The sequence below is a fragment of the Bombus pyrosoma genome, linkage group LG9 (genome assembly GCF_014825855.1).
Source record: "Bombus pyrosoma isolate SC7728 linkage group LG9, ASM1482585v1, whole genome shotgun sequence".
Lineage (NCBI taxonomy): Eukaryota > Metazoa > Arthropoda > Insecta > Hymenoptera > Apidae > Bombus > Bombus pyrosoma.
The window spans coordinates 8,123,518-8,148,303 of record NC_057778.1 but is presented as its reverse complement, the minus strand read 5'-3'; the positions used below and the strand labels follow the sequence as shown (position 1 = coordinate 8,148,303).

General features: G+C 39.9%; 2 protein-coding genes across 3 annotated transcripts; both read left to right on the top strand.

Annotated features, from left to right (window-relative positions):
- Nucleotides 1-468: 468 nt before the first annotated feature.
- On the top strand, nt 469-2,930 carry LOC122570844 (cuticle protein 7-like). The gene is made up of 3 exons (XM_043733727.1): nt 469-480; nt 866-1,109; nt 2,759-2,930. The coding sequence occupies exons 1-3, from the start codon at nt 469-471 to the stop codon at nt 2,899-2,901; spliced, it is 399 nt and encodes a 132-aa protein (XP_043589662.1). The 3' UTR covers nt 2,902-2,930.
- Nucleotides 2,931-14,863: 11,933 nt separating this feature from the next.
- LOC122570641 lies at nt 14,864-24,783 on the top strand. 2 transcript variants are annotated; one of them, XM_043733215.1, is made up of 8 exons: nt 15,545-15,920; nt 17,612-17,727; nt 18,063-21,371; nt 21,458-21,864; nt 22,561-22,660; nt 22,794-22,895; nt 23,054-23,212; nt 23,281-24,783. In XM_043733215.1, exons 3-8 carry the CDS (start codon nt 21,075-21,077, stop codon nt 23,335-23,337), a joined length of 1,122 nt encoding a protein of 373 aa, XP_043589150.1. In that variant the 5' UTR covers nt 15,545-15,920; nt 17,612-17,727; nt 18,063-21,074; the 3' UTR covers nt 23,338-24,783. The 2 variants fall into 2 exon arrangements, with proteins under 2 accessions (XP_043589151.1, XP_043589150.1); XM_043733216.1 differs by lacking the exon at nt 17,612-17,727 and having other exon boundaries at nt 14,864-15,920.
- The last annotated feature ends 3 nt before the right edge of the window (nt 24,784-24,786 follow it).

Here is a 24,786-nt window from a genome sequence, read left to right as displayed (position 1 = left end):
GCGGCAGAGAGCTGTTTCCACGAAGAAAGTCGTAAGGCAAACTCGTAACGCAATCTGTAGGATCTATCGTGCATGACGAGCAGGCGATGCCATGATCGATACGCGTGTGTCGCCTGGTTGAAGAAACAAATGCCTTTTGCCGGAGTTTCATTTTTTCGTACTCTTTCCCAACGAATTCCATTAGTGCGACCGGATTGGCTAATGTGCGCTCGAGCGAGCATCGAGCGACGCTTTTTGCGGCCACGGCCCGCTTGAATAATTGTGTTTTGCAACGTCTGCAACGACAAAGTTCCGGGCATGGATCCAAAGAAGAATTAAGCTGAGGGAAACTTTTAAAGTGGACCTATAAAAGGAACAATATCATCGGACCGACCTATTCAGTTTTCGAACGATCGCGGAGGAATCGTATCGATCGTTCGATCTATTCTATCTGTTTACCGGGGTATAGCACGACCATTCGACAGTGATATGGCTTTTAAAGTGAGTGTGCATCGCGTGACTGACCATTCTTCATTTTTGTCTAATCGTGATAGGCAAACCCGGAATTGTGAAGTGGCGCGACCGATCAATCGTTTCGTACCATTTAATTATAGGTCGGGACGCTGGTACGCTAACAGAATTGTCCAGTCCTAGCCTACCGAAACTTCTATCGATTCCTCGTGACATTGGTTAATCACTTTGTAAATTGGAAATTCTTTCCAATATGGGAACGTTTCGTTCTTTCCGAGCATTTTCAAAATAATTCCTTTTCCAGGCTTTGTTGAAATAGAACATCAACTGTATAGTGCCCTCACTCGATTTTCAATAAGAGAGAGAGCAAATATTTTTGCATATAACTGATGCAAAATTAATTGTTTTCCAACAGATTTCTTTAACGGCAATTCTGGCGCTGTTGGTTTTATTTCACGAGAAAGCCGACGCTGGCGGTCACGCGCACTCTTTTCAACATTTCCACGGACCCGTGATAGGCGATGCTCGAGAGGTGACTTGGAAAGACAAGCACGGTCACCACGATCATGATTACGTGGCACATCCGCACTACGAGTTCTCATACGGCGTCGAGGACCATCATACCGGCGATTATCATGGCCAAAAGGAGCATAGAGACGGTACGTCAAGCATAATCTGGAAGAAAATTAATCTCTTTCGCTGTTGAGAGAACAATTGCGACTTGTGCGCACGGTGAACGCAAAAAATAGTAATATAATCAAGTTATACCTGTTACGCGGCGATAAATTGCGATGCAACGGCGAGAGGCAAGTCGACGAACGTATAACAAGCGATAGAACGAATAGAAAAGCAAAAATAAGAATGGCAACGCGATCTTTGACCGCGCGAAGGAAATATCGAAAGAGACGTTTCGAAGCATCGCATTTTGTTTCGAAGCTGAAGTTTTCCCTCCGGTGTTCGTCCATGGAAAATTCTAGAATCCTTAGGTCGCGTATTTTAATTAGTTTACTGCGATTCGAAAAGCGTCCCGAGCTCATAGAACGCTTTGGAAAGTCGTCTTCGTTTGCACACTCTTTTGAACTCGAGAGTTTGTCAAGTTTTCTAACATCCACGACTTCTTCCACTTTCGTTTCTACGTAATCGGCCTAATTAAAGCCAGACGGTGGCCTACATTAATGACTCTCGAATGTCGAAAAGTCGAGGAGCTTGTTTCCAGCAGATAGTTTAATAGGTACCGAGCAGAGACACTGTCGAGTGACTTCGAGTGATTTTTAAATTCGGTGCGACGAGAAATTGATGAGAATATTTCCAACGTACGTATATTTTGATATGTAGGAAATCGAAATATTTGTTACACGCGATACGCATAAGAAAGCGACAAGTTTCCCCTTTCAGCGTATCTTCTTGGCACGACTTGTCTTTAAAGGTTCTATGGTTTACGAATCTGTCATTAAGTAAACGCGGCCCTCTAATAGAGTTAACAAGATGGTAACATTATACGAGAGAAGTAATTACTTATCACGGATCTTGATTCTCAAGGCAACGTCTCTTAGTTTAATCATACTTGATTGCAGTACCACGTAAGGATTCATTCAGAGAGCTTTCAGGATCACTCGGCTGGAATGCTCAAAGAAGAATATCAATATCGCGAGTTTGACGCTCCCAACCCCATCGCGACGGGAAGCACACGTGGCTTCATTAATTATTTGCGGAGAAGGGAATTTACGTTGAAAATAATCCGCGATACGATGTTACCGCTAACGAACCTATTCCGTTTTCACTTTGCCATATTAATTCGCTAACTAGCTCATACCTCAACTATGAATGGTATCTCTGCGTGAGTTTGACATCTTTATACTCTAGATATGCGCCTTAATGTTTCACAGGCAAATTTAAAGACAATAGTCGACGAAACGGATGCGTCGAAGCGAAGTAATTCCAGCAACCAAAGATATTCGATAACTGTGATAACTGTTAAGTAGCTCGATAATTCTCTCGTACCCAGCGTGTTACTTCTTGCCATGGTTCTCGAGGAGCATTAAAATATTCACATCCCCTCGAGGAAACCGATTTTTCTTCTTGCTGGTGTCTTGTGTTTACATAAATTGTAATTAACCTTCCTGAAAGAATTAATTCTTCAGCTACTTTTACTCGAGAATAAACGAAAACTAATTTTCCATTTACTCGCTTTGGCAGTAGAAGAGAACAGGCCGCGGGCGGTTGAGCGTAAAATTATTTATCGACTCTCACTACATGATATCTACTCGTTTGCATCCGATAATCATATTTTTTTGCTGCTGCTTTACAGGCAAAGAAGTAGTCGGTGAATACACAATAAAAGAGCCCGGCGGAAATATTAGAACGGTGAAATATCGCGCTGGAAAGGATGGATTTTTCGCTCACGTTCTTAACAGCAACGGTAACGACCACGACGGAGGACACCACCATTGAACGAAACGTTGTTTCATTCATTACCAAAGATTTCTTGTTACGTTGCGATTGTTGTTGTTATGCAACGCTGATTGTTTCGTTTTTTTGTTGCATTGATTAAAAAAAGACAGAGAGAGAAAAAAAAGTAAATCGAAACAGTTGCTAGTTTAATTTGTTCCAAATCACTTCCCCAATTAGCACCGGGAGGGTCCGATCGCAGAAATTCGGAGGCCGAATCGAAAACCGATGTATGTGGAAACCAGTGAACGGTACTGTGATTCCACGGCGACCGATGTTTTTAACGGAAGTGACGTTTACTGATTGACAATCCGATCGTCACGGACATATGGATCTCCCCTGTGATTACGTATCTAGGCTTACCAGAAACAACGATCTGCTACGATGGTTTCGCGTGCAAATCGATCGAACGCTTTTGGAAATTAATGAGTCTCTTGACTTCAGACACCATTACACCGTTACGATATACGATCGTTTAACCGATCTAAAATTGAAACAAAACATTATTATTATTTTTTTTTTTTTTTTTTCATATAAGTTTCGTGTAAAATATATTTTTGTAGAAATCTGAATGGTGTTTCTAAAAGGACAAAGTAGCGAAAATAACATCTAATTGCGGTTAAAGTCGTAGAACGGATTGACTCGGTTTGAAATACCACACATTAGCGACACGCGAAGTTAAATGTAGCAAATCGATTCGCAAGCAGCTGAATGAAACGCACTTAATTGCGTTTAAACACAATGCCTTTCGGCGACAATGTGTTTCGACTACATACATATGTTTGCGTACACGTTGTCACTGGCGGCGCACTAATTTCGTTCGTGAAAAACGATTGTGCCGTCCATCACGTTAGGATGAAATACGCGGCAAAAGAATTGCCGGAAGCTCTTACTATCGAACGAGTTCTCTCAATTTTTGTATTCAATGTTTTCCGACACAGAGGACGGCTATATATCCTCGTAAAAGAACCGGTTATGATGACTGCAACATGCGTTTTTCATAGTTTTCGCGGCTGCTGCGTGTCGCGTGCGTTCTCGTACTTAACATTTCCCGTACAGCGTTAACTAGATTCCGTTTTGTGTAAATCCATCAGACGGAACAACAATAATCTAGAACAGAGAAATAAAAATGTTTTTGCATAAATTGGCAATGGTCGATCGACGAAGGAACGATCTACGACGTAACTACACCGTGATATTCCTGATGCATGAAAGGTATCGCTATTAATCAGTGTAAGAATATTATCAACGTATTATTTTCTTGTCATTAACATGTATTTTGCTCTATTTAGATCTTCCAATGGTGAAAGACGATGATAAAAATGTAATGGACGTTTCCAAAATAATTAAACATTTTCTTCTAATTATAAAGAGAAGAAGAGATGTTGCAAATTCAATGTCTTTCGCTCTTTGAAGAGACAAAGTTACGAACAACTACGACGCTCATTGTGCTTCTGACTTTAGTTCCCGACTCTTGTTCTGCGTTTCAAAGTAACAAACAACTTTGTTATAATCTTTAAGATCCCAATTGCAATTGCAGTGTACGTTGGCTTCCGGAATCCTTAAATTATATCTTCGTTAATGAAAGGGACGATGGTAGAAATTGATATATATATATATCTTCAAAACTGCTGCGCCATTGAGCAATTTCTTTGGTGCAATTAACAGAAAGCTTACCGTTGCAATTAGTAGAGGATTGGCGAAACGTTTGAGGAATACTCTGTATTGCTCGCAAACATACGCGTTTCGTTGAAGCAACTCTCATCCTCTTTCGGTAGACAATGATATTATATCCCGCGAACGTGGTTATACTGTAAAATACTAAAGGGGACGGATAATCTTACACCGGCATAGAGAAAGTCGGGAATTAACGTAAACTAAAAAATGCACGATCTATGCTACTCAGCAAATTAAGAAACATGGATATATTAATCGTGGACGAAACTACTCGAGCTAATAAACGAATAATATTAATTTAATGATAAATCGCGTCGACAAAGTAACAATGAGATAATAGCGTTGTGACGATATTGTGGTGAAACAGCGATTCGTCGAATTAATTATTCATGCTGACTTAAACGTTATCCCATGTTATATTGTAATTACGTCAAATGTCTCGTTTTCCTGTCACAAAGAATCCACGTTAAGGAAGCAAAGAATATAAATTATGATTAAAAGGACGGGAATATTTTTGTCGTAATTTTTAATTGAAATTTCTCTATTTGTTCGCTGGAATCGCGTCGCAATATTCCTATGATTTCAATAAACGCCCGACAAGATTAATGGACAATTGTTATCGGTAATTAATAGTGTTCATCCGTATTTGACGGTCTATTGAAATTAGTTATCATTGTTCCCCAGTTCTTTGTTTTATCGCTCCTTCGTGCACGGAATTTTCTTTGTTAAGGTATTCCGGAAAGCAAAGTTACCGAACAATTTTCAGTGGACTTTCTCGGACGAAGTAGAAAACCAATGAGATGGAAAACAGAAGAGAATGAATAGAATAAATATTCCTTGCATGTTGCGCTCTTACGAATCGTTGTAATTGGTTATCAGGGAAATCAATTTCTTCTGCCTCGTCAGAAACACAGCTGATATGAGCGTCAGTGTTTGTTCGAATTTTATTTAATCGTACATTTCAGCAGCTTTCCTTCTACAATTCAAATATCGTATTCTAAAAACAGATTTTTCAATTTAATTTTCTTTTAAAACTTAGTTACATTAGTTTGTCGAAGCAAACTCAACATGTTTTCGGAAAAAAGGAGAAGAAGAACGCTTGTTCGTTCGTCAAGATAGCAGCCGCCTCGAGGTTCCCAAGAGGCAGTGAAACATTCGATATCAGAAAATGATGCAACCGATCAAGAATCTTTCACGACATGCCCTCGTATACTTCGCGTAACCTGTAAATCTTTCTTTTTACATACGAATGAGCATTCACTTGAGAAGCGGAATACAAATTACCATAGAAACGGATGTTAGGAATGCATTGCACACATTCGTAATTTATATTTTGCACCGGCTGATTCGAATCTTCGTTGAAAACTGGCTGATGACGGTAGCGCTTTACCCGTTGTTTCGTCTGACAAAAGGAAAAATTGAAATCAAAATATTCAGCTAGGCAAATTTATTCAGAAATACACCGTTCTCTCATTTAAATTACGAGATAATTCGTAGGGCAAGGTATTGTGTTCTTCTCTTTCATACGAGTCGCCGTAAAATTCGAACTTCATTCCAAGTTATTGTGTCGTGGTTTCTTCCAAGTTTAAAGCCCTCTTGATTTAGCGATTCTTTAGTTTTTCGAGCACGGCCGAGGAAACAGCGGAACGAAGATTTGTTTGTAAAGGAATGAAACGCTTTACTGTTCTCGCTTCACGCGGTATGTTCGTACTATGAATCTTACACAAGTAAGCTGCCTCTTCGTTGTCCATAATTCCCCTTCATCTCACCCTAACTTCTTTACTCATTCCGTTTCTTCCATCTTACTTTTTCGACGTACGTCGCGTTTTATAAAATGCAACGAAAGGAAGTAAGGAAGAGAAAGATATAAGAACGTCATACAACAGTGCGAAACAGCGCGCCGTAAAGTTTAGACGCGCGTTTCGCTCGTCAAATACCAGCATAGCTTTGAATGATCCAAGGAAGTACGACTTCCCCTTCAGCTTCCGCTTTGTGAAGTTTTTTAAATTGTACCTTCTTCACTTTTCGCCTCCAACAACCCACATACGAAAGTTTGATCTGAAATTTCTAAACGTCTTATTGTGAACGGTATCCTACACAAATGGCAAGTATAAGTATAAACTTCTCGAAATAAAAATAATAATGGAACAACGGAGATAACGTACAGAAGGAGAAAGAAAAGGGAGCAGGAGGAACACAACAGCGACTAGAATATAGTGGAAGAGTTAAGAACTCGAAGAAAAAACGTCCGGTCTATTTCATTTTTTGGGTGGAAACAAAGTAGAATTTTACCGAGCTAATTAACCGACAATCACAGGCTCAAGTCGCGCATCGCAAACAGAGCAGGCCCTTAAATCCGTGCTTGGCTACGTGAAACTGATTAATTTCAGCATTTCATTAAAAACTTCTATTCGACCGTCGCGTCGTGCGAAGAGACGAAACAAAAGCTTCGTTGCCAACATAAATATCGTCCTTCTAAACCTACGTAGCACCGTGTTAGCAAAACAAATTTTCATATTTCAAAAATGGCTTGAAACATCAGCTGCGTGAAACAGACGGCATAGTTGCATATTCATTACTGTTTCGTCTACGTTTTTTTACACGTTTTACACGTTTTATGGATGTTCTTTCATTCGACGTTTCAACAGCACTGGTAGTTAAAATTCAAACACAAAGACCCGAAGCTTTTATGATCTAACAATGTTGACCAATGTTGGCTAAGGTATTCCATTACGCGACATAAAAGTACGAGCAACGTAGCAAAATATTCCCTACCATTCGGCAACTCCGTTATTCCTGTATCGTATCCATCTCCTTTTACATGATTTCTGTTACCTCTACATCGTAAAAACAAAAACGATAGAACCATTATAATTGTCAAAATTCCATTATCTCCAATGAAATTATGAAAACGAATTTATGGTTAATCGACATACTGTAATTACGATACAGCTAATGCGTAAGGTCTAATTAAACCAATGTGTGTACGTCGATACCTGCGAATCGTTCGTATTTCATTTTCATACGTCAAGCATAATTATAAAAATGATAAAAGAAGAGGTCATTAAGATAAGTGGTGAGCTTAATGAGCGCCGGCGAAAGTTGAATTGATCGAATTGCTCGTGACAGGACGGGGCCCGTGATAACGAGCGCCACTGGAGATATCGCGGGATCGAATTTCCTAGGAATTCTATATATATGGTATATCAAGATCCAGCGCGCGAAGCTCGAAATATCGTTCCCGCTAATTGTCGGTTACTCTTTGGTACAGGAACGGGTCAGTTCTAAATAAATTATGGCGGAACAGACGGAAAATCGATTCGGCTGGAGCGAAAGCTCATCGTCCGATTCCGTGCGTCGGCTTCAACCCTGTAACTTGCCGTTTGCCGATTGATGGTTGCCTCTTCTGTAGCGTTTCGTCAGCCACGAGAAACGAAAGCGTCGCGAATAGACGGAATTGGATTCCGGTGTAGTGATTGCAAATGCGACTACACCCGCATCCTTGTAATTCTGTCGTGCTCCCCTGGTATTCACAGGGCACCTCGATTTTCAACTTATCGATCCGATTCGCTGGCGGGTTTAATTTTCTTCCAGCGTCGTGCTTCTTCCGTCGCCTTGGCGTGCACCGCTGTCCAAGTACCACATAAATATGTTACAGCTACACGGTCAAACACGTTTTTTCCCTGCTGACAGCCGTCCATTGATATTTCGGCGAGAAAGTCTAGCCTCGACGAGTACATTCACCGCTCACGATCATCTTCGTGGAACTGCGTTCCTACAAATAGAAGAATTTCACAGCATGCGTTTCACGTTATTGCACTCTGTTAGGATCGCTTAATTATTATCTTTTTTTCTTCTTTTTTTTTTATACGTGGGGAAATCCTCATGGACACCACGCTGTTCTTCCGGGAAGCGGCGGGGTAGTGTCGGATTTCACCGACTAAAACCCCGCGGTGGTCCACCTGACGCTCAACAGGGGTGCCCCGGAACCAAGAAAAGGCAAGAAAAATGAACCAAAAAAGACGGAAGATTGATTAATTACGCTTGATTATTATCTAGTCGCAGTTTGTTTCGGCGATAGCGCGTCAGGAATAACCGAGGAACACACTTACCGAAAGAATAACTCGATACTCTTGGTTAAATCGGAAAACCAGGTCGACAGAAATACATGTGTTACTTTCGAAATTACGCTTTCACATAATTTTAAACCGGGTCAAGTTGGAACGGGGTATACGGTTCACATGCAGAGGTTCGTGCGTGGCTGTTTACTCAAGATTTTCGGGCCGGTCGGTACGCCAGAAAGTTTGCTCGCGTTGCAATATTTCTGGTAACGTTTGCACGAGCCGGCCGCCAAGGAACCAAGAACGGAGTCCACTTTGGAAAATTACTCGTAGATCATAAGAATTGTTCGACCATAAACCACCCATACGGTCACGTCATAGGGCCGAATAAAATAAGAAATGTTCCATCTGTTTGTATAGTTTTTATCCGAAATTGGCATCGCAGCATAGATCGAAGTCACTGTATCTCTCAGATACGTCGAAAACTATGAGAGAAGTTTTGGCACCTCTTTATGATTAAAGAATGGATCCGATATTCTATATTCTCTCGTCTTTAAGCGCCAGACATTCTTCCGATAATTGAAAATAACGCGTAAAATCTACTGGAAAAGTAAGCTTCAGAATTTTTGAAACGTTATTTCGGCTCAGTAGTCGGAAATGGAGTTGATCTCTGTTCTTGATGGTATTGAGAAGGAAGCCCGATGTAAGAAATTTCATCGCCTTCCGACGGATAACCGACAAAGTTGGAGCTAAAGTCTGTAGCGATATAAAAGAAACGCAAAACGAAGGAATGGGTGTATGAAGGGACTACGCGGAACGAATGATAGGATCGAAGTTCGATCGCGAAGATTAAACGAGGATCGAAAGGAAGCCGGAAACAAGACGAGGGTGCAAGTCTGCCCGCAAAGTGAAACAAATTGCCGCGAACGAGCCCCGATTCGTCGACACAGTCGTTGATCCTTCCCCTAATTCCGTCATAGGAAATCCGGCAAGATTTTAAAGTCGATCTTCAATTCTCCTTCAACTTTCGGATAATCTTCTTGCGTTCTTTCGAGTATCGGTGAATTGTCGAATTTCGTCTTTGAGAACGGCAATTTTCTACTCGATATACTTTGCCGTAGAAATGGTCGAAGGGTATGATTTAAACGCTAAACGCTAAAACGGTCACGTCCCGCAATAACGGCCAGTATCAAAAATCTTGATCGCGAGAACAGTTTAATTCTCACTTTTTCGCTGCGTTTCCAGCAAAAACCTCTGGAAAGGCAATTAAAAGTTCCAAGCTGTTTACCGGCGGGCGAGCAAAAGCCGTGAACAGGTAAACAGAGAATTAAAGTTTCCGAAACGAAACGGGTTCGCCGGCTAGTGCTTAACGAGGACTCACGAAATGCGTCTTTTTAAAAATCCCGTAATTATGAAAACCTTCGTCATAAACTCCACCGACCAATCGTAAAATTTTAATGGTGCCACTTGGATCTTTACTCTTATTAATTTGATTTCACGCGTATAATTATCACGGGAATAACGGCGCTGGCGGCGGCGCGTCGCTGTACATAAATGAGAAGCTTTATGCACGACATCGATCGGGTTCCAAAAACAGAGCGATATAGTTCAACACAGTGAACAGATTGCGCGTTATAACGCTTTAAAAGTATTTCCCTAGTTTTCTCTTATCGCCGGATGCCAGACCGTCATTTACGTTCACGGACATCGAATTTTAAACATCGTTATCAAGTCTCTTGCTTTAGTTACTTCGTGTTATTATAGAGTCACAACGTTTAATTGCTTCTTCGCGTGTTCGTTTCTATTCGATGAAACGATGAAACCATCGACGAGTTCGTTCCTACAATATTGATAGGTCGTTTGGCAATCGTGCCGAACTTATTTGCAGCAAGACTTTTTGCACGGTGTCCAACCCCGATAACGATCGGATAATGCACCATCCGTGGCAGAGAATCGAATCTAGAATCGGAAGTTTGAGATCTTAATCTACTTTTAATATCCTGCGTCTGAGAGGTCTCCCGTAGCTCAATGATCGCGGATCAACGCCAAGGAATGGAAAAGTTTGCTCGTTCGACTGGTGAACCGAGAGATACCGGTCGTTCATTTTCTCACGGAGATTGCAATGGAAAAGAAAGGAATACCCATCGATGGAAACCGAAGCTAACTACCCCGAGATCCTGGCCATCCATAGGGTCAAAGAGAAATGTCACGGAGGCGAATCTTGTCGAAACTCCAGACATCGTACCATTCCGTTTTCAACTCTGTCAAGATCAGGGAAATTCATCAATCTTTGTACGGACAATCCTTGTCGCGGCTTAATCTGCAAACGTATGTATCTCTCGTCACGTCTGACACGTTCTACTTTCTAACGAATAAAGTTCTATTCAATTGCGTCCCGATCGATTATCCACGAATCTTATTAAACGATTATTTGTCTTCCAACTTGATCGTTCTCGCGATATCGGCCGGATCATTTCTCCATCGTTAATAAAATGTCGAGCGTAACTAATACGCAATTAATACCGGGCACAGACCGACCTATCGATGATTCAATGATTAGAAGTAGCTTCAACTAATTACACGCGTATCGCTCCGGCCCTACGATTAATCATTAATTATCCTGCCTAATGAATTTCACGCAAATAAATACGATAACGTAGCGAAAAGTTTGATCTATGGCCACAATACACGGAAATAGTCGTACCGATGCTTCCAGTCGAACGATAAATTCAGAACTCCGAGATGAAATATATATATATATATATATATATATATATATATATCTCTGGTTCAACCAAGAAGCAAACACCTGTTTCAGAATAAACACATATTACTTTCATTAACTCTGTCGTCGTTTCGCTCGCGTTTACGATACATTTTTGTTACTTGGTCCGTCATTCGTGCGTGTATGTGGGTCGGATGAACGCGATTTCTCTTTCGCCGGGCTAAAAAAAGCTTGATGCATATTAAAGTACATTGTGGCCAACTGCAAATCATAAATCAAAGATTATGTCTAAACCGCGTGCATTTTAAATAGCAATTAAATGTTTTTCCGCCACGTAGAAAATTTAATACATCTTCGTTCTAATTACTTTCCCTTCAGAGTGCTACTTACGCGCTCTTGCGCGTGGTTGCCACAACGCTTCAACATTTTCCCAGCATTTTCTCTCTACATTTTTAGTCTTTCCTTCTGCATAGATTTTTTTTCCTTCGTTTGAAATTTGGTTGACCGCTGTAATAATTTTCGTTAAGTCAGATCCTGTGCTGGCAAGAGATATAGGGTAGGATAGTGTAGAAAAGTTTTGATATACTTGATACAGCGTGTCATCCGCATACACTCGTTAATTTATGAAACTGCGAACCATCGTTTCTTGAACGAAACCGACCTTAATCTACTTCTAAGATATTTCACGCTTCTCAGGCGTGTATGGCAAAAATTGTGAAACGGCAAGTTCGAATGAAGTGGATTCAACTTACAGTCATACCGGTATGAGATAGCATCGATTGAATTCTACTCGGGATCTGAAAAAAATATTATCAAGGCGATAATATTAATTTTCAGACGGTGTATAATATGTGCGAGACTGCGAGATCAATTACTCTCGGAATCGTGTTACAAATTGTTTAACAGCACACACAATATTGAATTTCGACAGACTACTCTGTGTTTCGATTACATTCGAGGGTAACGGAATACATACCTTGTCTGCTTACTACCTAATGTATATCTGCTTACCAGAGATCCTTCATCAGTTGAATTCTAGGGGCGTTTGACTCGCAATATGCACAACGATCTCTAGTTGCAAGTTTACTTGGGCTCCGTTCATAATGAAATTGCAAGCGAAAACAGCCTTTGGTCAATTCAAACGATCTTCTTTTTTTTAATGCACGTTTTCTTGCTCTCTTTACGCATCGTCTGGTATGGAGCCGAATCGTCGGGTAAAAATCAAAGTTTAACGTGGGAAGGTAAAAGCTGAAAGCGAGGTTTTCAATCCGTCATGAAACACCGACTATGTGATGGGTATACACGTACTTTGTTAAACTTTCAAACACAACACAGTGAATATAATCGCTGTAACGCATCGATTAAATTAACGAAACAAACGAGTGGAGCTTGTCGCGTGACTATGGCTTTCAGAAGCTGTCTCTCGGTTGTCTAGCGGGTATATCATCGATATGATCGAGTCTGCTATCGACTAACTTGTATCACCTTCGATTCACGGTAACGGCGAATTCCCTCGAGTCTCGGTACCGACGTCTTACTTTATCAAATTTTATGGAATGGAAAACCCGAGTATTTTCTCTGTTCGCTGGACAAGCGGCTTCTCGTGGGGATCAGTGAAACAATTTGTAATATATCGAAAGCAACAAACGGCAAGGAAACGTTGGATTAAATGAAATTGATAAGCGAAACGATCGCTCTCTCTCTCTCTCCCCCTCTCCTTTTTCTTCGTAGCTGATATTTCTTTTTTCTCTCTTGTCGGAGCAACAACGTATTTGCTTGTGATCGTAGAATCCTTCAGGAAACCACTGCATCTCCAGAGACATCGCAGGAAATCTTCATTACCGGTATAGATAGGAAGAGGAGAAAATCCGATGAAATAGTCGGACGACGAGGCAGATCGGGGCAGGTGTGGAAGTTTCGAATCCAACGGGAGAGAGACTGCGTACACGGGTCTTGCATCAGAGCGTAATAAAGGCGATGAGCGTTCTTTCATCAGGGAAAAAAGTTTTGTCCCGTTTTGCCGCGGGAACTTGCGCGGCGCCAAGAAAATCTAGTTTGTCCCTGAGTGAATATGCATGGAATAGGAAAGGGAGAAAATATAGATATCGTTCTTAATGCGACGCGCGAAGATACGTTCACCAAGGTAAGAAGCAGAGGAGAAAAAGGAAAGAAACGAAAGGAAGAACCGCGTTATCCTCTGTCTTTTGAAATGGGAAACGCTATTTTTATTCGGCTAAATACAACGGAAACATCCCACGGCAAAGAAAGAATGTAATTTACAATATGGCAAGGGGAAGGTTTTAACGTTATAACGTTATACCAGCGAACCAAACGAAACGAACAGTCGATTGTATATTATTATGAATGGTCATCGAATGAGCGATTATATTTCGAAGAGATGGAGCTGGTTTCGATCGAAATATTCTTCTGAACGGCCAAGTTAGAAAAAAGAGAAGTCGAGGATGATGGAGGAGGAAGAAGAAGTTAACGCGTTTTACGCATTACCCGCCATTGTCTTAATTTAATTTTTACTCGCGCATCTGTATAATCCGCAAGGGAATACCAACAAACGTTTTCCTTATCTTGTTCGTTTTGCCCTGTGTATGGCGCGTTCGTTTTATCGGTATTCTTCTAGTTTCGTTACACGTATATACAAGCAGGCACGTACCAGCGTAAGTACAATCAGAGTTTTTAAAGTCAGAAGTGTGGAAATATTTTGTTCCTAGCGTCTGTATTAGAACGCACAAGCTTTTTCATTCTCTCCCACCTTTTGTCTTCAAATTGGCGCGCTCGCGCCGTTCCGACCGGAATATGAGCACTAGGCGCGTACATTTTGCTTAACTTTACATGTTGTTCTCCTTCTGTATCCTTTCGCTACGAAGCTTCGTAACTTTGTCGCGCTAAACGGAAGAGTTCAACGTTTTCTCTTATCCAATTTCTTAATTCTTTTTCCATTTCCAAATTCTCCCACCTAATCTATACTTAGAGTTTTAACTTTATTTATAATTTGAGCGTATAACGTGGCAAGGTCTGATCAAATTTCTTGTATCAAATGTAAAGTTACTGCATACCGCGTTCAACCGAAACCGTGCACACGGTTATGCACGCTTGAACGAGTATAGGTAAGAAAAAAAAGAATCGAGTTGACCGATTCGTCGGTTATTCCATTAACTTTGGTCAGTGAGCAGTAACGAAGCGGGGCTCGGCAGGGAGTGCAATGTAAATTGGCGGTGAAATAAAAAGAGAGGAAATTGACCAGGGGGTGGTGGCGATAGGCAGCGCGCGTATGGAATTTCCGGTGATGTCCTTTGAGCCTTCAGTGGCGGAATGAGAAGCAAAAAGTGCCGGAAACAGATGTATCCGTGCAGTTTTTGCTTTTCCCTCACCTCCCTCTCTCTCTCTATTTCTCTCTCTCCATCTCTCTCTCTCTCTCTCTCTCTCTCTCTCTCTCTCTCTCTCTCTGTTCCTCTGCCTCTCTTTCTCTCGATCGATTTACCATTTTTCTATTTTTTCCTTTTCCTTTTTTCGTTTCGAAACACGGTGGCTTCCTATGGTGATATCGAGGGGATGCACTTGATCGCTAAAACGCGTAACATTCTTTGCATATAGATGCGATATCTCGCTTTTTCTTTTATGACGCATTCACCTTCAAACATTCACCTATAGATATACATACAGAGTGATAAAAGTCGAACTCGAAGAATTTGTCTTAAAGTAATACGGTATGTCTTATTTCTACTGTTTCTCCATAGAAAAATTATTGACTATTCGCGAATTACCTTCGTCGTGTTTCTGATAAATGTCTCTTCAAAAAATATGCACGATCTATAACAATGAAATTGTTTCGTAGAGTCGTAAAGCTTCGGTGAAATCCCAGGCCACGAAAAACGATTGCCTTTCCAATTATACAACATAATCAACGATGATGCATTAGGCGATCCATCGTTCCCAGTAGGAACCAGTTGCGAACGAACTCTCTGTTTGATTTCAATCTCTGAAGAAGTAGAACTGAGAAGATATTTGCCCGGTAATCCACAGGGTAAGCGTATCCACAAATCTAATAACGTAATTGCATGATACGAAGAACGAGCTACTGATGCCCGTTCTTCAAGGCGAACGAAATAAGGGAAATAAATAACACGTCCACGCGAAACTAGTTTTTGCTATATAAAACAAAAGGGAAATAACAACGTTCGTTCTTATTCATGACCACAAATATATTCGAATATTCGCCATTGATTCGTACAAAACTACACCTGTGTGCTACATATATCTATCTATATATATGCGTGTTCAGCATTCACATAAAATATGTTATCTGCGCCAGATAAGATACTCTTTCCACGTCGGCGAGTATAGCAATAAAGTCAAACGTAGTAAGCGTCGATCCGTCAATCGGTCGTTTTATCGCCGTCGTGAACTTTTCCACGTAGATAATACCGTAGAACAGGTAGAAACTTTCCGCATTTGGTCGTTGGTTATCGAGCGAAATGTTTTCGCCAGCTACGCTCTTGTTTTTCCTCTCGTCTGTTGTTCTTTGTTTAACAGCAGAATCCACGGTACGTATTTACACGTTTTTAACACGTTTAATTGTACGAACATTAATTACGCACTTTCAGAACGCTTGTACTCTATTTTCCGTTCCATCCACCGTAGCATGGTTATAGGAATTCATTAATAGTCATGCAAACTCTGTTGCCCAATTTCAAACAAATTTTCGTTAGATTTCCAGAGAGTATAGTGAATACTCACGACGCACGAGGTAATTCATGACAGCGAGTGTTGCGAAATATTCGTCGGCACGTAAATACAGGCGAGTTAGCGAGGAAAGCAGAGACGTTCCGAGAGTTAAACGTCGTCGGCAGCCGTCTTCTCGCAATCGGTGTAAAATTGGAAAGGAAGGAAACCGTAGGTTCCAGTAGGCGTTGAACGCTCTCCTCGGGGAGCTTTAAAGCCGAAACTTCTCTGGTTTTCGTCGTCTGCATAACTATTGGTTGGCGCGCGCACACTACCTCGTAAAGTTCCGCGCGTCGAAAGTCCGCTCCCGGTTATCGCGTGATTAAGCTGTTTATGCGACCGATATTACGTTTCCGGGTCGCATGATTTTAACAAGGCAAGTTAAATAATAAACGAAAGAACCGTCCTATCTGACAAACTTTTAACGAGAACAACACGACAAGCGGCTGGCCAACAAATATTTTAACTTAATTTCGTGAGAGATCTGGAGATCGTGAGATTGTGCCTTATTTTCTCACGATGGCAATGCAATCCTTGCAACTTTCCCTTTGTAGGGATCGTAAAATCGGAAAACATTCCCTCGATTCGATTTTCGAATCGTGACAGTTTCGTTCTCAGACCATCAATTTTAGTTATAATATCGTCGCGTTGGAAATGAGCTGCCGAAAAAGTCGGTGAAATTATTATTGGGCCTTTTGCGAGCGTGTCACAGAAAAAATGTCGATCGGTATCTATATAGACGTTTACTTTATGGAAATGTGGCGTCATGGACTACGCTAGGAGATTCCAATTTCGATATTCGTACATTCAGCTTTTCTTGCTATTGACAAAGGGCAAATATTCCGTTGGAGAAAGTTATTTCAGTTGTTTGCCTTTAAGAAAAATTCGTACGAATACCGGACTTTTATGATTCTTGTAGAACATCTTTTTTCCTAACAATCACAATCCCTGCAGCCTTTCCTATTTCCTTCGGCGTTGTCTCTCTGTCGCGCTGCTAAGCTTCGTGTTTATATTCTAATGAATCGATGTCCAACTTTGATACGACGAACGTATTACAACATAACTCAAAGAAGTCGTGACTTGCCACGGGATCGATACGTTTTACGGAACGAATCTTTCTTTGGTTTTTCAGCGGACGAATAAGAAAGGGAATGGTCAAAGTTTTACTTGTTTAGTTAATTGTACAAGAATGGAAAAACGTTGAAATTTTGTTTGTTTCGGTTGCCCCTGCGTTCGGTTCGACGAAACAAAGGCCCGGCTATCCTCTGGTTCGGAAACGAGAGAAACGAAGGGACGAAGACCGCGCCCCGGAGAATATTTGCATCGAAAACTGGATTATAAAGTTTCGTTGTGTTATCACTACTTAAGAGATTAAGGTTTTCTTGCGCAGAGTCTCTTGGGAATTCTAATCGCGCTCGTTAACACTTTGAAACTCGATCGAGGGTCTCTTTGTCTTCTCCGTGACCAAGAAAAATTGCGCTCCGTCGTTGATTAGAATTCTCATATGTCGCAGGAAACTACAATGAAGAACACAGTTGTCACGTTATCAGACTCGGAGATTCTTCTAACAGTAACGGCTTGCACGACTGCGCCCGTATTAGTCGTTCTTCTTCCCATGCTCATTTACTAGTAGGTATCCTATAAAAAGAAAGGAGCGTTTTAGCCATCTTGTGAAATGTACGTTCTTTGTCCTAGTCGTTTTCTCGATATCGACGGTACGTCGCGCTATACACGGTATAGAACGTATTTTGCACTAATGAAAGAACGTATTCTCAGAGGGTGATAAGGTTAATCGCGCTGGCTAATGAAATCGCTTTGTTTCTGTCTTCTATTTTATCAGCTTAATGTTCGTCGTGTATCACGTGGTAGCGTCTTGTGTCGAATAAAATAATTCGTACGTTTTTATTTATTCGTTTAAGAGTACGATACTTCGAATACTAATTCATACCTCCTATTTTGTTTAGCAAATTCTGTAAAAGCGACTTGCTAAGTCAAGTCGTATAGAGATGAGCATTGACCAAAAGCACGGGGACAACACGACCATCGTAGTACAAAATGTTGTAAAATGTCTAAATGTGTAAATACGTAAATTGTTATGGAATATGTAAAATGATGTAAAATACAGATCTCAATTTTCATAAAACCAGTTCGTCTGTCTTGTTGAATTGAATTGAACGAATGAGCGAATCCGAGTGAACCGCAATTATCAATTTCATAGGGAATTTCATATGGGAAATACGATGTCCACCGGTGTCCTCGTTATACAAATTTTCTATTCTCATTACGATGAAACGCTACTGTTCACTCGCTGTTGGTACCGTTAACGCAGAATTAAACGTAAAATCATATATGATACATGCATACCGATTTTGATTCGTGAATAAAATTTTACGATTAGCGAAGGATCAGCCAGTATAGATCGAATAGTCTTTTAAACTCGACGGATAATAGCGTTTGAACGTCGTTATATGTTGTCGATAACGGTACAGCAACGAACAGAACGGTGTGTGGACTACGTTCGCGTTGTAATTTTAGGGAATGAAATTTTGGAGAACGTCGGTTCGGATAATTACTAGGATGTATCGGCATGTGTTTGTTAAAGCCGGTTATTGAATAATAATTTCGGCCAGGCAGTCGCGGCATCGAATAGTCGAGTGGGTTGGAATAAAAATGTGAGCCCATCGTCACCGATCACGTTGTTCGCGTTTAGTTACGCAGGACGCGTGATCGTTTCGTTTAATGGAATATCCGTACACGATTGAACAAATCGATCGACAGAATTTATCATATTATTACGGGACGTTGAGGAACACGATGCTTTCCGATTCGTTTGGCCGGCTACGACATCATGGGAACAATTGAAATTGCTGATAATATGTTTCATCGATTCAGTCAGTTTAACTCGTACGATGTTTTAACTTCGATGGACATTCATTTTTCATTTTTTATCGTACATCGCGAATATTTTCTTGGTCCGGTAGTTGTTTCTTTTTTCCAGTTCGCTGTTTTCGTAAATGGAATATCATATAGCGGGAGAATAGGGAAATTGTTTAAAAATTAGACCAAAGGATCAACGTTTGACTCTTGTCACTTATACCGCCATACTCCATCTTTCCTCGACAACTCTGTTAGTCCAACGTGTAATTGCACACGACGAAGTATAGAAATTCGTCACTGTAAATTCCGTATAAGCGCTCGAACTTGTGTCACAGATACATGTCATTCGCGTTCAGCAATCTAATTCGTAATGTATTACACTTCCATTGGCGTTTGTAATTACACAAACTCCAAACAAACTTGAAACAGGAGTGTTTCTATATTCGTTTACAAAGGATAACGTCGAATATTCATTACATTTTGCAATTCAGTCGAGTTGAACGCAACTAATTTAAAGAGCAAAAATTTCCAAGAGCATAAGACAATGCAGTAAAACAAACCGCATACATAAAGCTGTTCTGGTGCGAATAATAATATCAAATTTGATATAACCAGAAACTTTCGCGAGGTATTATCGGGTCGTTACCCGACTCGGCAATGTTTTCTTTCACTGCATTGCAAATTCGAAACGTCTCGTTAACGCGTGAAAACACCAAGTTTTATAGAAACGTAGAAGCTTACTCGGGAATTTCAAAGCTACTCACCGTGAAAATTTTCTTGCAAAGTATATATGTAAAGTTACAACGCGTACTTTTATTCATTTCCAATGAATAAATAGGAAACACCTTGCCCGAATCTTTTTGAATCTGAAATCATTCAATAGATATACATGCTGCCAATTAACCACGCTTATTGATTTATCTTAATAAATCAGTTATTTCCTTGGTAAATTTATCCACAGGACTGTGTTGCACAATAATTTACTAGCCAATAATATTAACGAATTGACAAGTGATGAATTATGAATTCGAAATTTTTGTTCCACGAATACTCCTTATCATTTTACCTTCCACACGGCAATTCGTTGACCTGTAATTTGTAAAATTTACTTAAACTTTACTCGTTTTATTATTACACTTGTTATCGTTACGTGAGAATTATTTATTTATTAGTATTTTTATAATACTTGTAGAATTTCATTAGCAATTTTCGTTTTATTTTATTCAATACAACCCGAATGATAATGTAGAGCGATGTCGATCGTCTATACGTTTTCATTGTATGGTAAGTACGATTTTACCTACCGTCGACAATGCAATATCACATAGAGGTAAACCTTACTATTGGCAGTGATAAGAAGTCAGAACACGTCTCGAATTCCAAAGGTGTAAAGCTTAGGAGGTGAATGAAAAGTCACGCGATAAGGTGAACAAATATTCGTGTTTACCGTGTCGGATAGGGTAGTAGCATGAATGTGTGGTATAGGTAAGTCGTATTCTACTACTGCCGGTTTCAATTGGATTACTATACTGGGATAAACTAAACCTCGATAACGGATTCGGTATCGCATGTATCCCAACCGCGGAGGTTTAAGAGTATTTTAGATCTCAAAAGCAAAAGAATCCGGCGGTGCTCTAAAGCTCTAAAGTAATAGAATCTTTACACCTTCAAACATCTTTGAAGCACTTTGTAGCACTTTGAATTTCGTGGCGTTGTGCATCGTGTATGCCATGTGAAGCAACTACCTGCGTATGGATGCAACAGAGAGTGAAATAATCGAATATGAAAGATATACGTATAGTTGATAACATCTGTATCGTGCATACACCAAGCTCGTTCCCTATAATCTTCGTTACTATCCAACAATTACGTTATAAAACACTACTTGGAACATCGAGGAAACTACAAAACGGACCCTTTACTAGGAAATAATAACTCGCGCTTTCCGGATACTCTGCGTGTGATATGTAATAGTCCTACACTGAATGATTAATGAGAATAATTTATTGATCTTCGTTTGCCGCTGTTTTACGAACATTTACATCAGGGTGAAAGTTATTTCGTTCGGTGTTCCATGTTTCTAAAGAACATTCAGTGAAATGAGCATGTTTAACGTGAACATTCGTCAAGTACTGTACATAGTGGAACTGGCTGGAATGTTCACGTGCACCTGGCCAATTGATCCGAATAGTAGTAAGAAACAAATCTTTTTTCGCAACGTCCGATGGTCGTTTGCGATATTAAATGTTATTTTCCTAACGATATCCTTGGTGTTCGCTATCTTTCACTTTCGACACGATATACCTATTTTAATGAAAACTGCCTCCGAAGTAACAGCTCTGCTGGAGGTGCTCTTCGATTTGATTCTTTGCAGAAGGAATAACGCTCAACTGCAGGTTATTTGGTTTTGAAGCACGAGCTTAAAGATGTTTCGTAATAAAGATACGGTAAAAAAATTTGTCGATTTTTTTCATCAATTCAGGTTCTGACAGGAAAAGTCAAAGCATTCCTGGAAGTGGCCAGTGAACATGAGATTAGGGCAATAGAAAGATACATGGATCGTTACAAGCAATTTCTCTCGGTAACTGCAATGGGATATATCACAACCGCGATCTCATTTAGTTTGGCGCCTTTCTTCTCGGCCCAAGAATTACCAGCAGATGGATGGCTTCCATTTTCCACCGAATCACTCGGAATATATTGCATGGTCTACGTTAACCAAGTTTACTGCATTTTTCAAACGGCATTCTGCATTGGCGTTGATTTCACGATCGCCGTTTTGTTCAGTTTCTCCGCAGCCAGACTGGACATACTAAGAATGAAACTACGGCATGTGAATAACTCTGACATACTGGTAAGCTGTATCAAGGAACACCAAGAAATAATAGGGTAAGATAAATTTCTTTTCTATTAATATATATACATACATATATAGCTTTAGTGTAACCTTTGGACAATAGAACAACGCACAATGAGATATTTGAAAAAATTAAGTTGATCAGATATTTAAGAAAATTGAAAAGCATAGTAAGAAAAGAATGGTTTGAAAAATAGGCTACTGATTATGAAGCGAATTTTAAAAGTACTTGCTGTCAATCGCTCTGAAGATAACGTCCGAGGTAGCATAGGGGTAAGAAATGCACTGCTCTCACACGCGCATCGTTTCTTCCAAGTGTTCTCCTCAGGGCGACGACACCGTTTGACTGATTTCTAATAAATATACATGTATCAATGTCACATGCTCTACGATACAATCGCGATATTTTGCTAATTCATCGTACTGATAGATCGTACTGACATATTCAGTAGCTTCGTGTAAACGCGAATCTAAATTTTTGTACTATTATCTCGTGTTATCGCTTTGTTATTAAACACAAAGTCGTCTAAGAAAACAGCCGAACATGACGCTAATGTCATTTGTTATTTGAATTTTTCTTTTATATAATCAATATTTCATTGGCTGCGTTGAGTCAATGCATGATGCAGTGCATCGTACTGCATTTATCATTTAAAGGTATAGAATAAACAATGCCAGAGAGTTAAATCTTTACCGAGTTAAGTAAATTGAGACCGTGTCATGGTCAGATTTGTGGAGGATACTAAAGCTACTGTCGAGACTTTATTATTCAAAACGAACGCCACGATGGGAAGCGCTGTGATATGCGGAGCTTTCCCTCTGATTTACGTGAGTCTGGCCTGCTCGACAGCTTTCCTTTCTGCACCATTCGTAGCGTAGCGTAATAAATAAGCAAGGAATGGGATCTTAATGTGTTATACATCGAGCCGTTTTAAATGAATATTTTTATAATAACATTCAGAATCAATCATTGGCCGTAATGAGTCAGTATCTTTCTTTTGTGGTGTCTGGTTGTACCCGGCTGTACGTCATCTCCTGGCCAGCGGACGATTTAAAAGAAAGTGTAAGCCAACCAAATAGTAACGTTGATAGAACATCATCTCATCTGGCATCAACTTCGTCTTCATACATTTTCTTTGCAATTAAACGAGATTCTACTTTCCTCGACTCCAAAACCCATAATTTTTGGCTTGATAATTGAAGCTAAACTTCTATTTGCAGAGCGTGCAGTTCGCAAAATCGATCACCGACGTTCAATGGTTAGGAAAACCAAAAAACATGAAAAGCTCCATGCTTATTATGATGCAGAGAAGTCAAAAACCGCTACTCATTAGAATGAGTGGTTTGCTACCGCCTCTTACCTTGGAATATTTCGCAAACGTAAGCATATTACTTTCAGAAGTATTCCTCAAAAAACTGATATAATTATTTGGTGAAATGATTTATAGTTTATAACTACAGTATCGTCCTACTTCATGGCAATGAGATCGATGATTGAATCGTAATTTTCCTGATATACATTATTTGAATATGTAAATTACTGAAACATGTAATAAATTTATCGCGTTCGAACAGAAAGTTGTACAATATTTGCTTAATATGTTTCTTTAGAATTAGATATATTAACGCTAACTTTACCAGGCCATTATCGGACCAACATCGATCAATTTCTCAATTTTTCTTAATATAACATGTTTTGTTAATATTACATGAAGAAATTAGACGAACAAAAGAAATAACAATGAATGTAGAATTTTAAATTAAATTTTGAAACCGGTCATTTGACCGGGCCTGTTAACGTTAGTGTTAATGGAATGTCTTACCGATTAATCTGAAGTTTCGATGCGTTGAACTTCTTTAATACCAGTTTTAGCTAATTGTATGATCTGTGTCCATCGACGTTCGCATGTATTTTTCTGCTTGCGTCACTTACAGTACATTTCGCGACACTTCCAAAGACGTTTGTAATGACACTTTTGGTCCTTTCGAGTGGCAACGTAAGAAGATCGCTCTAGAAATAGGAACGTGCACTGTAGCTTCGTGTAGATATAACAAACAAGTATTTGTATAGCTGAATAGACACATGACTTTATGCACGTATACAATTCTTTTTCGAAGAACGTTCTCTTTCTTTCCTGAATTATTAGCCCTGTTGCGTGATAACTACCCTTTGCACCTGTCTAACACGGTACGTACTCTTAATGTATAATGCAACCAATAATGATTAGCGTTAAGTCAGCTAGCAGCGCACTACTGTAAAGAAAATCGCAAACCGATGGAACATATTCTTGAACGTAATAATTTATTAAATTTCTCGTACGTGTACAGCAATTATATTCAAGTAACGTCTGCGAATACTTAGTTGATTTCAAAGCACTTTAGTTACATATATTCTCGATAGTTTGTAATATATCGCACCATTGTGCCGGTTCTATCTACTTTCATTAGATTCATAAGGCAACCACTTTATATAGTTATGTTGAAACAAATAACACCAGAGAAAGTTATCCATATTACTTGGCTCAGCGTAGTGATAAGCCTTTGTTGGCCACTTCCTATCAATAGCGACAGAAATAAAATCTTTTGTTTCAAGATTCTACAAATCTGTAGCGGCATTAGTGGCTGCTTGCTGTTTATGCCAATATTATATTCGATTTATTTGCACCTAAATGATATCGTCATTACTTCTTCCTGTATGTGCCTTTTATTAGGAGTGTCTCAAAATATTTTCCAGACTCTTATATGCTTCATCAAGCACGATTCTCTGCAGGTAAGCTTTAATTTCAATCACTGGTATGTAATTGTTTAGAATACGAGACATCTTACCGATTCTGATAAGCTTGAGATCTTTCCGAGTATATGCTGCAGTATCAGAAGTGATAAGATCGTTCTTGACAACATATTTCAAACTTATGTAAATCCGTGTGACGTGCCCCATTCTACACACTTGTCTA

Coding starts and splice junctions, on each gene's coding strand:
- LOC122570844 (XM_043733727.1), top strand. Junction 1,110..2,758: donor CCAAAAGGAGCATAGAGACG/GTACGTCAAGCA, acceptor GCTGCTTTACAG/GCAAAGAAGTAGTCGGTGAA.
- LOC122570641 (XM_043733216.1), top strand. CDS start 21,075: ATGAGCATGTTTAACGTGAACATTCGTCAAGTACTGTACATAGTGGAA. Junction 21,865..22,560: donor GAACACCAAGAAATAATAGG/GTAAGATAAATT, acceptor TGTCATGGTCAG/ATTTGTGGAGGATACTAAAG. Junction 22,896..23,053: donor CGGACGATTTAAAAGAAAGT/GTAAGCCAACCA, acceptor TTCTATTTGCAG/AGCGTGCAGTTCGCAAAATC.